At 36.5% G+C, this 13,105-nt stretch overlaps 1 protein-coding gene across 4 annotated transcripts in view; it reads left to right on the top strand.

The window, feature by feature from the left end:
- SNX9 (sorting nexin 9) overlaps positions 1 to 13,105 on the top strand; it is a 74,336-nt gene that overhangs the window by 44,928 nt on the left and 16,303 nt on the right. For 3 of the 4 annotated variants that reach the window (XM_027904868.1, XM_027904855.1, XM_027904878.1), the window contains exons 12-18: positions 624 to 727; positions 3,394 to 3,471; positions 7,455 to 7,531; positions 8,470 to 8,559; positions 9,974 to 10,088; positions 11,532 to 11,623; positions 12,911 to 13,079. In XM_027904868.1, the coding sequence (XP_027760669.1) occupies positions 624 to 727; positions 3,394 to 3,471; positions 7,455 to 7,531; positions 8,470 to 8,559; positions 9,974 to 10,088; positions 11,532 to 11,623; positions 12,911 to 12,958 (604 nt within the window). In that variant the 3' untranslated portion in view covers positions 12,959 to 13,079. Of the gene's footprint in view, positions 1 to 623; positions 728 to 3,393; positions 3,472 to 7,454; positions 7,532 to 8,469; positions 8,560 to 9,973; positions 10,089 to 11,531; positions 11,624 to 12,910; positions 13,080 to 13,105 lie in introns of those variants that run through there. The other variant, XR_003573626.1, reaches the window with a different exon arrangement.

Raw genomic sequence — 13,105 nt, 5'->3', positions numbered from 1 at the left:
AGCATCACTGATATTTTTTTCTCCCTATAATACAACTCAGCACAATGGTATTGTCAATATAATATGAAACTATGCTTATATGTTTCCCTAGGAGACCTGCTGCAGTACTTTTATTCACCTATATTAGACTTTCAGTAAAACATCTGAAACAATTGCTTTCTTTGTGTTTTTTCATTGTTGTATAAATTTTACTACTTCCTTACTACTTCCGTTACTCTAATATGTAATTTCCCACTAATGTGGGGTCCTTATATTTAATTGTTAAGTGCTCTAGGGATGCATCATCCTCAGATCAAATTTGTTTTGCTGTTCTGTTGTGATTTGATCTCATTGGAGAGGATATTTAGGTAGTAGCTTTTTTTTTTTTTGAAGGTAACTAACTATATTAAGATCGATAGTCCAGTACCTTACCTCTAACAGAGGGTGAAAAATAAAATGAACAATGCCTCTATCTAAAGAGAGGAATTCTGAATTCAGTGAAATGGCAGAGATTTGAAGGAATTTTTTTATCTGATATGTTTTTAAGACTTAGTTCACACTACTAAACATTTCAGTATTGTGTTTAAAGTTAGCATTATGCATCTATTAAACTGCTTTTTGTTTCTGCTTCTTTAATGCCACAGAGAACAGAAATGTGATGCAGTGGGTAGGTTCACCAAAGCAATGGATGATGGAGTGAAAGAGCTGCTGACTGTGGGACAAGAGCACTGGAAGAGGTGTACAGGGCGTAAGTGTCTGAACTCAGCAGTCATTTCTGTCTTGATTTTCTCTGGTTGGTTTGGGTTTTTTGTTATTATTGTTGGTTTTGATGTCTATAATTCAAGAAACATCTTAAAACTAAAGGAAATCCTAAATTATAAAGAGAATTGTGCAGCGTTCTGGCTGCTTTCAGTGTCTGAGAGTATAAATTGCGCAAGTTTTTTGTTGATATATATGATGTGCGTTTTTTTGTTGGGTTGTTTTTTTTTCTTTTTTATCTCATAACAGAAATATCTGGTCCCTGCCCATAGGTTTAAAAATATTTAAAGTTAAATAATTCTAGCAATGCAGCTAAAGCCCTTGTAAGACCTGTTCTCATATATTTGTCATTTATCTACATTTTAGTGGCATGGGCAAAGTAGACCTGTCTATTTGATGAAATCATAAATAATTGCATTTTATTAACCCCTTATTTAGGATTATTGCATGCCAGGAGGAGTGATTAAAGATGAAATGAGTTTAAGAGAAAAAGAAAAGAAAAAACAACTTGATTCTAACTTAATCTTTAGCCCAATTCTTTTTTTTTCCTATCTTGTCTCTTCCTTCCCACAGATATTTAGGGTTGCAGAACTTCACACCAAGTCCCTATGACTCTGCCTGGGCTCTAATTTCCTAGTCCACAGCAGTGTTCAGTGTTTGTGGCCACCACAAGGCAGCTATTGAAAGGAAGCAGGTACTACAGCTGAGGATCATAATAAGAAACACTTCAGGGCAGGCTGTAGTGTCTGGCAAACAAAGACCTATCACATAAATCTCCTCAAATCTCCCTAATTTTCTTCTCCCTCCTTTTAATTCCCACAAAAAAACACTGCCCCCAGACTTTGGAGTAAGTACATCTCCTGAGTTATCTTTTTGCTTCCTTCTACTCTAACACTGCAGTTGAATATCTGGGGCTGACCAGAAAGGATGGGAAGTACAGAAGCCCCATCTCTTGTGGCAGTGATTACATTAGACTTGAGCATCTATAGGATGCTCAATAACTTTCAATTATTTACATTTCCCCACTCTAAATGAGAGGGTTTCCTTCTACATGTCACTGACCTTCCTTCCTGCTGGTCAAAAATAGTCTAACACATTACAGAACTCTAACATGGTACAGATCTTGCTTCACCAGGAAATTATACTGAGGGAAAAATGGAGATGAGGGAAGGAATAAGGTTCCTCAGATGAGACTAGAAAAACGCCATTGCTTTGCATTTATAGAAGCAATGATCAAACCAAGGGCTGGCTGTGACTTGTGCTTACAGTAGAAATTCAGTATTATTTTAACTGCTAAAATCTTCCTACACTTATGACACTAGTGCTTAAGATACTGAATGACTCTTCTAATACTTACACCTATTAATTACTTAACATAAATGCAGTAATACAGTTGTGATTGTGTAAAAAAAATTAACTTTTAATTTCCAGACATTCCTACTGAATACAAAAAAAGAGACTAGTAAATTGGGATATGCAAAACTGAAGAATTTTATTAGTATCTTAGGTTTTAAATTCCTTGTCAGCTCTAGTCCTGACTCTTAATCAGAAGTATTTTTGGCACTTCCTGAGCAATAGTTACGTGCCTTCCATTCAATGATGTTTAAAATGACTTACAGTAGAAACTTCTTAAATGCAAGTGAAAAGAAACTAAACAGTCTTCACTGAAGTTTACACTGGACATTCAGTAACAATTTAATGGCTGACAACAGAACCCTAGTACTCTGAATTTTACTTGTTGTATAAGACATACCAGCTCTCATAAATAGTCTAACTGCTGGATAAGAGCTTGATCAAAGATAATCAATAAAATTATGTAGTTTGGGGCCTTGGTTTTGGGTTTTATGGTATTTTTTATATCACATAAAGGAGTTCTTCTGTAAAAATCAGGTTGTATTGAATGCCAGAGCAGTTAAAAACCTTCTATTTGCTTGAACAGTGTACCCTCTGAATACAAATATTTGATAACAAAATCCACATCTGCTTGGGTTTTTTTCTGCTAGCATAGGTAGTATATAAAAAATTGCTTTTGCTTTTCAGATTGCTTTTTAGGCTTCTGGAGTGGTGCTATTGAAAGTGTTAATAAAGCAGTTTATGCATGCATGTTCAATAAATAGATTATGAAAACAATTTTATTTTTCAGATACTTGTGTTAATTTTTATACCTAGATAATCTTGGTTTCTGGTGCCTTTAAATATAAAATTCATGATTTGAAGAGAATTTAGATTTTATAGGTCTGTATGATAATCTCTTCTCTTAAAATATTAATGAGACCTAGTCTCCATATCATGCTCCTGCACTTCCCCTCTCCCCCCATGAGGGGGAGGGAAAAAAATCTCACTGAATGCTTAGGAGGACTGAGCTAGGAGTGCAGTGAATTTTTTTCGTTTTCTAATAACATTCACACACTGTTCCCCCAACTGTTTGTACTTTTCAAGAGTACAGACTGCAATTGCTTTATCCAGTTTTGGAACGTGTAGCAGGGGAGGGGATAAAGATTGTAAATGTGTCACTAGAGGAAACATGAAACTTAAGTTACTTTTGACATCTGCTTCTATCAAGTTTTGGAAATGCTGCAGATTTAGTCTCACTTACCCTTGTGGGTTTTTTTGCTTCTGTTTCCCCTCTTTTCCTTATCCTTTTCCCACTTTCAGCACTACCCAAGGAATATCAGAAGATAGGAAAAGCATTGCAGACCCTGGCACTGGTCTTCAGCACTAGTGGATACCAAGGTACTTCTATAGCTTCATTTGTGCTTTACTTAAAAAGAAGTATTGTCATTTGTACTTTACTTAAAAAGAAGTATTGTGATTATATCATGCTACCTTTTTTTTTTTTTTTTTTCCCCTGAAGACCTTAATGCTTTCCTCTTTGAGCTTTAGATGTCAAACATGATTTTGGAAAACATACTGAAAACATGTTTCCCTGTATAGGGTTTTCATATTCTAGCTTGCAGTCTTGTTTTCTCTCACTGTATAATCATGTGGTGGGTTAGTGGTGGTGGAGGAGTTTAGCTTCATCTATTAATATATAATCTGGTCACTGACCTCACTGACAAAACCTGCTGTAGCATTTTTCATGATTTCAGAAGGAAAGGGAAGAAAATACGGCATTGAAAATAGTTGTCACAGAACTATTGTGTGACTTAGTTCATAATACAACAACTCCTCATGATGATGGAAAACTTATTACAGTATCTTGTAATCAGTTATGTGGGCTGAAGGGTTGGCTATTGTACCCTTTTCTTGTCTTGCACCCTCGCCTCTCTTCAAGAGCCCTAAAATAGAGCCTGTTATCTTAGGTATGAAAGTTGTGAGAAGGAAAAGAAGGGCATCAGTTGCTCAGAGTTCTCCTAAAATGTAGTCTTTAGATCAAACTTAAAATCCTGCTTTGATATATTAAGTTCTGCTGATGTTTTCCAGATAACTGGAAAATATTTCCTCATATATAGAGGAAGTCTACTGAGTCAGTTTCCTCTGGGATTTTCCTTTCAAATGTGTTTGGCTTTTGGGTTTTTTTCTAGACTTGATAGCCAATTTGCTCTGTTCTAAAATCTTAAATGTTGTAGCATAGACGCTTCCTGAAATATTTCTGCCTTTGAACTATTAGTTGACCAGTTACTCTGACTACTTATGTATCCCTTGCTTTGTACTCTTAAAACATTTTGCCCCATAAACCATATATGAAAGTGCAACCTTCTGAAACTCAGGTTCTCTGCTGCTGAAAGCATTGGAAATAGGCATAGTCCCTGTAGTTTGCTCTCATCTGTGTCTTGTACTTCAACAGGATGACTGCTTAGTTAGAATTGGAGCTCAGCATATGGCCTAAGAAGTTACTTTTGGATATGAGAATGAAGTAAAGTATTTGCACTGTTATGTACTCTTAGCATGGGTTAGAAAACTGTAAATCCTGGCTGGATAGAATCTGCAGCAAGAATTCTTGAGAAAGGAATGAGAATTGCTTGAGCTATAATACACATTTTTTTGCCAGGGTAAAGGGAAAACAATATGGCTTAAAGCAAGGATGCAGAATTGCAGACCAGCAAATGAAAGAAAGCTTCAATTTGATTTCCAGCATCTTGGAATGGTATGAAAAATTAGATCCCATGATGCTTGAGAACAAGGCAAGGAAGCCTCTCTTTCCTGTTTGCCCAGTTGTGTCTGATTGCATCCTAATATCTTGTTGAGGAAAATTCCCTTCCCACACATGCCTTTGCCTTGATTCCATATGTTTTGCTCTTTTCAATAACTGGCACACCAGTGTATTTTTTCCAAATTAATAATATATAGGATTCTTTACTTTTTAATTGGAGTTCCCAGGAAGAGAGAGCAAGTACAATGCACATGTGGCTTTAAATGTCTTCATCACCGCTGCCCTCACTTTGTCCTGCCTGCCGTTCATGTACAGTTTCACTTGATCATTCCACGTGGTACAGTGGAATGTACCAGTCAAACCTTACAGATTATTAGTTCCCTCAATATGTCTGGTGTACTCCTTCAGAAATTATTATCCTTGGCTTTTACCAAACAGTTGAACTGCTAAGAGATGCTCTATCAAACATCTCCAAAAGGCTTCTCATAGTTTTACATCTTCCTTCATCTCCCTGTGACAGTATGCAGGTCTGTAAACAAAAATATCAGTTTCTCCTTCTGGTTGGATTAAAATATCTGTAGAATATTACTGGCCTTTCTTCTTATAACTATCTTCAGTCAATGCTTTTAAGGACCCTCTGTTTCTTGCACACTGGCGTAATTTTGTTATAAATGTCAGAAGCACTTGGGCCTTTCTACTTTTCTATTTATTAAATATCCTGACATGCTGGTATATCCTTGCCTTGGGACCCAGCTCAGCTTTTGTGGTTTGAGTTAAGAAGCTGCATCAGTTCAGAAGCTGAGAATGCTGGAAACTCTTCCCTATCCAATTAACAAAACTAACCAAAACCTGTGCTGAAAAAAGTAATTGTGAGCAATCTGCTTCTGGAATTCAAGTTGTAATGGATGGCCAAGTGAGTTGCAAGTTGTATCTCTGACAGGTGGACTGGTGTAGGGAGTGACCTACACAAGTGAGCATGACATGACGCTGCTGATAATGTGTAACTTGACGGGTGCTTCAGGTGAGAGATGAACTCTGACTCTTTAAAAATGTCTCGGCACTACCCAAAAAAGATGGTAGAACAAAAGGATGCAGCTTGAGGAGTGGCAGAAATTCATCTACTACTGGTGTGCCTATTTACTTTTGGGATCCACTGTCTGGAACAGCTTTTAAGTATACTATCCCTTAGCCCTACTTTTGGAGAAGTATGAATGCTAGTAGAAAAAACTCTTAATGCACCCTGTGCCTTCCACAAGCTGGTTTTGTGCCCTGCTGCCCCAAATTTTTATTTTATTCTAACAGGCTCAAATAGAAGAAAAATAATGATTTCTTTAGCAGTGTTTTGTTACTGGACTCAGTATTTTCAGGATCAGTCACTTTTCCTCAGAGGTGTTTGACTCAATGAAACCAGCCTAAGGGAAAGTAAGAATCGATTGATAGACCTGAAGCAACATTCAGTCATTGTTTCCCTTAGGACATGCTAAAATGAAGGAATCCTACATAATAAATTTCTAACATAGATTAAACCATATGTTGTAGTAAAAGATACTGATGTTCAGATTCATCAATCATGAAATCAGTGGTAATTTTCAATGAAGTTACTGATTAATGTCTATAAAATTAATATCTATACAATAAAAACAAAACGTTCATAAAAGACTAATAACTGCCTAATATCAAGACATACTTTTTTCTTAAACTAAAGTTTGATATCTGCAAACTATACCTTCCCCTTTCTACTCTACCTCAATTTGCTTTCTGTATTCTGTACTGTTGACTACATGCTTTGGACAAGCTAAAAAGGATGGAAAAAGTCTGTGGTCTTTTGGGAAAGTGAAGTGGCATGAAAAGTACAAGAATGTAAGGCTTGCTTCCATCTGTCCCACGTAGCCGTGTCCTGTTAGTAATATAGTGTTATGAGTGCTTGTGGTGTTGTCTAGCTTAGGATTTGTGGTGATGTCTGTATTGTTAAGTGTAGATTGTAGGGCTCTTTGATCTGTCTAGTGTGATAACGAAAGTTAGAAACTCACTCTGAAAGCCAGTGAATTTTACAGAGCTTGAAAATATTATCTGAGAGTTCCCTAAAGGGTCAGAAAGCTTGTTGGCAGGAAAAAAAGTTACTTGGGCCTCCTTCTGCCTGTTGACCTGTGGTCCAGGACTGTTGGAGAGCTCAGGGATAGCATCACTATTTTGTAGGGCATTGTGGAGAATTTACTGCTTATCAGGTATGAGAATTGTTTACTAAAAATAAGAACATCAGATGTTCTTCAGCTTTGTTAGCCTACCTTCTCTTGTCACCCTCCTCATTCTTCCTCCCTCTCCATTTTGGTAGACTTCTGTTGCCACATATGGGGAAATACCTACATTCTTAAACATCAAAAATTATGAAATGTCAAGTAAAATAGTGCTATTACTGTGTTAGAACATTCATTTTTTACAAGATCTTCAGTTTAGTCTTCCTTTAATATTTTTCAAAATTCTTTATTACTGTTAGTTGTAAAAGGATGGCTAGATATTTATTATTTAAAATAAACTATTTTGTAAGTTTGCCTTGAATCAAGGCAAGTTTCTTTTTATGCAAGGTTTTTTTTAATGTAATTTGAACATTTATGTGTACTTTTAGGAGAATCTGATCTCAATGGAGCAATAACAGAAGCAGGGAAAACCTATGAAGAAATTGCCAGTCTTGTAGCAGATCAGGTATGAGTATTATGAATGTATATGCATATTGTGTATAAACACGTCACCTTTTGGATGCTTCTGACACTTTTTTTCTCTTCTGTTGAAACATAACTGTTAGTGCTGTAGGCCAGTTAAGTGAAATCGATATTAACAATTTCCAATGCACTTTCATCTTCTTCACTGCATCAGCTTGGAGAGGATGTGATGGGAGAGTATTTCAGTCAGACAGAAAGTCACCTTCTGGTTTCTAAAATGTTAAAATGCTTACTGCCTCTTTAAATGTGTTTGTTTTCTGATGTCAGTGAGCTGCCTTTGTTACTGATACAAAACAATGACTAATCAGGGTAGGGTTTTTGCCTTCCTTGTGCACTCTCCAGATGTCTATAGGATCCAGATCTTGGCTGTGTTTCATTGCTTTGACGTGCAGTTGCTTGCTTTGGTAAAAATCTAGTTTAAATAAACCTTGATTGGTGTTCAAGTAATAAATTGATCTTTAGTCTGTTAAGCTTAAAGTATCCAAAATGCAGATATTCTTTATCTCAAGGTTGAGACTGCAGGTTCTTAAAACAGCTTTCCTAGTTGACAACTAAGAAGATGCACCTTTGCCTGTACATATTTGTATATGTAATGAGATTGTACATGTAAGGAGGTTGTACTGGTAAGTCATCTTGAGTGAAAATTTAAGGCAAAACCCCTCATAAGTTAGTGTTGAGTAAAACAAGGAACAGAGATATCTGCTCACTGATGCTCAGTGTCTTACTCTAAAAAACTTATATTTTAACAAAAACCTTTTCATATATGAAAAACTTTCAATGAACAGTATTTTGGTGTGGGTTTTTTTCTATTCTTTCCTTCCTTTTTTTTTCCCTTCATCACTTTTTGGCATCATAGTTTCTTTTCTGTGACTGTTAATGTGCCGCAGATAGTTTTACTAATGCTTATACTTTGTTTATTAGCCAAAGAAAGATCTTCACTTTTTGATGGAAACAAATCATGAATATAAGGGATTTCTCGGTTGCTTCCCTGACATCATAGCAGCTCATAAGGTATGTGAAGAGCCTTTCCTTTCAAGGGCTGGGCAGTAGGGACAGCAGCATAAGTGGTGGTATGGTGCACTGCATTTGTGCAGCAGCCTGGCCCCTGTTTCTAGAAACACTAAAAGCTTCTGTGAAACTGATTTTTAAAATAAGAAGTACTTAGATGGGAGGGAAACTAGAGCTTCTCTGAAGGTTTGAGAATATTATGACTTTCTGCTGTAAGAGAGCAGTAGAAGGTTCATGACTTTCTTCAGGTTAACTTCATGTCCCAATGCAGAGAATAGCAGAAGTGTAAATTTGTAATTTTTGAGTCTTATGTGATAGTTGACACTAAAACCACACCAGTATTGTAGGAAAACTTACATGGCTGGCTTACTGATATGTGATAAGTAATCATGTACTGTTTGGAAATTTCTTACTATCAAAAAAAGAGACTAGGGCTAACATTTCTGGAGGTAAGAAAAAACAAACAAACAAACCAAAGCACCAGCAACAAAAAACAACCATTTGTTTCTCTGTAGTACAAAACCCATGCTGTCTAGTTTTGGATATTATGCTTTTTTTTTGCTCTTAGAGATTTCCTTATGGTCATGTGCCTGCTGTAATGTATTTCAGGAGACTAAAAACTGTGAAGTATTAAACAAGTACACAAGTATGTGCTTGCAGGTTTTTTTATCACTTGAAATGTTAAATGTATAAAACTAAAACATAAGAACATACTTCTGAGAGCAACAAAGAAAAAAGCATATCAGATTGTGTATTCTTTCTTCAGGACATTTACAGTCCTTCATCCCACAGAATCATTGGGGAAAAATACCATAAAAGGAGAAGAAATGTTTTTAAAGCTTGAAACATAAACTTACTGCCAAAAGACATGTAAATAGGTCCTCCTGAATGTTGTTTGGCACAAATATGTTGTGTAGGGAAGGTGTATCTTTTTATGCTTGTTATTTATGTGACACAAGGATTTTCCTGAATCAATGATAATGCATTGCAATAAGTTGTAGTCTCTTAAAAAAAAAAATTTGTTGCCTCATCCTGTACAATCTGTAAATAAAGGTTCTACAGGCATTTAATAATTTGAGACTTTTGGATGTCAGTTATGTTGGTCAGCTGTATTTTGAAACTTAGTCCTTTTGTCTTTTTGTATATAGCCTTGAGCATTACTGCCTGTACCAAACTCACATTCGCTGGTGACTCTGTTCATGCCTGTGTTTGAATTCACTTTTTGCAAGGACTCTTAAAAGCAATAAAGTGAAATAACAAACTTCAGATGAAAATGTGAGAAGGCAGAATCAGTCATTGTGTGTCTATATGTGCATATAGCATGCAAACTCAAAATGTGGCTAGTGGTATTTTAGATTACTATTGAGACCTCTAAGTTGACTACTATTTTAATCTTTTCTGCTTTTGGTTTCTACAGGGAGCAATAGAAAAAGTGAAGGAAAGTGATAAGTTAGTTGCAACCAGTAAAATAACGCCACAAGACAAACAGAACATGGTGAAACGTGTGAGCACCATGGCTTATGCACTACAAGGTAAACCAAATTTTGAGCTAAATGGCAGTGTTATAGACCTCTGGAAGATATCTGTTAAGTAACATACTTTGAAAGGAAATCTTTGTACTGAAATAAGAGCTAGGCGTGGGTTGTTTGTGGAGGGTTTTTTTTGTGACCTGCATAGATTTTCTTGAATTGCAGTTATTTTACAATCCTCTCCCCTCTGCCTTTTTTTTTTTTTTTTTTTAATCTCACATTGCTAGAGCAAAAGGTATATGTTTTGAAAATGCAATTAAAAATCCCAAAACAACTACCCCGGGCTGATTCTTTGATTTTGAAGCAATAATGTCTCAAATTAAAGGCATGGACCCTGGTACAAGAAGCAGTTCATCATGTGCAGAAGTGTTTTTCTGACTCATGGTTTAGTCAGATAATCTGGTTGAGATTCATGTTCTTGTGGATAAGATTTTATTTCCTGGATGTTCACTGAATGAATTTTTTCCTCTTTAGCTCAGAGGTGTTGTAAATATGAGATGCAGGGCACTGCAATTGAAAAAGCAGGGAAGTGAGGAGTCAGGGCTCAGTCTTGGAGGATATCAAGCCCTTAAATGCATCCTATTATTGACTTCAGTGAGACTACTCATTGCTGAGGGAGTTGCATCTTTTTTTTAGCTGGCTTAAAGCCAAGAGCACTCAATATTTTACGTGACAAAATTAGAGCAGCACACAAAATTGAGTTTAAAAACAATGAAGAAAACTCCCCGCCCCCTTCTTCCTGGGCACAGCAACACAAGAGGATTGTGCTGTACACCTGGCAATTATGGAAGAGGCCTCTAGGATGACTTTTGCAATCTAGAATATTTCTTCTCCCTCTATTGATATCTCAAAATATATTTTAACTTTTCTTTCAACCCTAAGCTGTGATCTGACAAGAGATGTAGAAAGTGATGTGAGGTGTTATGGATTCAGTGATGCTAGTTCTCGGGTATCTGTTGAAATAGCATCATTCAAGAATGGGTCTGACACTACTGGCTGTATCTCTTTTAATTATTATTATTTTGAGCTAAATATTTACCGCTGTGGCTTACAACTTGATATCCATACCCTTGGAAATCTGAATGTGCTAGCCAAAATCTGTTGGAAACACCTCAGGAAAGAGCAGTTACCTCAGTAGGAGACAATTCTGCTTGTGTTTTTTTATTGAATCTTTGTACACCTGAGTACTGTAACACAAGATCCTGTCTTTGTCCAGGAAGTGTCCAGATTTTGTCAGTGTGTAACTGACACCCTACCAGTTTTAAAAACAGTTCCATCATAACTTGAGTGCTGCAGGCAAAACAGGTTGTGGAAGCACGAGAACAAAAACCATGCTGGCAGGGCTGGACACTGAGCCTGTTGCACAGTACTAACCTGAACTGAGTGAAACTGTTCCTAATTACAAATGCTTCTCTAAAATAATTTGTCTCCTGGGTCTAATTGCAGCTGAGATGAATCACTTCCACAGTAACCGGATTTATGACTACAACAGCGTCATTCGTCTTTATCTGGAGCAGCAGGCACAGTTTTATGAAACGGTAAGGTGCAGTATTTCAGTGCTGTTTTCTTGGAATGTGCTGTGCTGCTACTTTTATAAGAAATACTCACAGTACGTAATCCATCTTTTTGTATGAGCCTCTCCCATTGAGCAGATATTTGAAGAATTGTACAAAAAATTATAAAAAGAATTGTAAAAAAAGCCAAACCCCAAAGAATGAGTTAAAATCATATTTTCTTATAGATACTGTCCTAGGTACATAACTATCATAATAAACTTATTAGAACTAAAAAACAGTCTTCAAAAACATTATTATTGACTGCTTGAGGGGTTTTTTTTGATGCCAGTATTAGGGTTACAAAGAACTTTAGTTCTATGATGTGCAGTCAACAAGGTCTGCTGCACTGAATGTAACAATAAAACACTTGAACAGAACTTCCTTCCCATAGGATGGCAGTGAGAAGGGAAGCTTCTGTGATGTACACAAGTGTGGGGCACAAGGCACAGGAGGGGTTTAGGTAACATTCAATATGTTAACACTGAGGACTCTGCCTATAAGCTTAGTTCTCATTCCTTGTGCTTTTTATAATAAAACCAGAAAACAAATTTTCTAATGTGGTATACTGGTAAAACATGCAAGATTAAGTGTGCTGACTTTTATCACTTAAAGGTGTCTCATAATTAACTGATTGCCCTTCACAGCAGTAAAATTTGTGAGACTTCTGAGGTATCTTTAGTGGATGACAACTTTAGATCCCCATGAGGTCAGCACTTTGCTTACTTTCTCTGACACATCTGATGGGGGTTAGACATAGGTTTCCCCTTACATTTTTTCAGTCTCTTGTCCAGTCTGTTCTGATCCTCCTGATTGCAGCCTCACCAGTTTCCTTGTACCACTCCTCTCTCCCCCAGTACATGTTCATATGTGGGATCCTGGCTATCATGAGAGCTGTGGGGAGTGCACAGGAGCTCTGTCCTAATGTTTCAACTTTGTTTCAGTAGGGAAGCAAGTTTCCTGGAAAATCTGGCTTTGTTCATGTAGCTCTCCTGTGTAGTGTAGTGCTAGATAAGCAAATAGGATAACAGCCCTGCCTACAATGCTTTCTCCAACCCAACCTTAGCAGTGAAAGTACAAAATGAACAAGGCAGAAAGTGTATATATGACAAGGAAAGTCTTTATAATGGAATGCTTTGAGAGTCCTACACACAAAACCTGCAGTAAAACCTCCAGTTTTTCATCAAATGAGGAAAGAATTAATTTCTTACCTTGCAATGATATTTCTGCACAGTGTAACATATTAAATATGTTCTGTTTCTTTTTTTTCAGATTGCACAGAAGCTGAGGCAGGCACTCAGCCGCTTTCCTGTGATGTAGAGGATAAGGAGTAGTCAATAATAAAGAACAACTCCAAAGTGCTTTTCTGACGTGGGGGCAATGCCAATAAAAAGCCTTTGCTAAAAAGAAAACATAAAAAAAAAAAAAAAAAAAAAAAAAAAAAAAAAAAAAAAAAAAAAAAAAAAC

This window comes from Empidonax traillii, unplaced genomic scaffold (assembly GCF_003031625.1).
Source record: "Empidonax traillii isolate 1590-97213 ecotype Southwest subspecies unplaced genomic scaffold, ASM303162v1 scaffold24:size2376012, whole genome shotgun sequence".
Lineage (NCBI taxonomy): Eukaryota > Metazoa > Chordata > Aves > Passeriformes > Tyrannidae > Empidonax > Empidonax traillii.
This window is presented reverse-complemented; position numbering and strand designations above follow the sequence as displayed.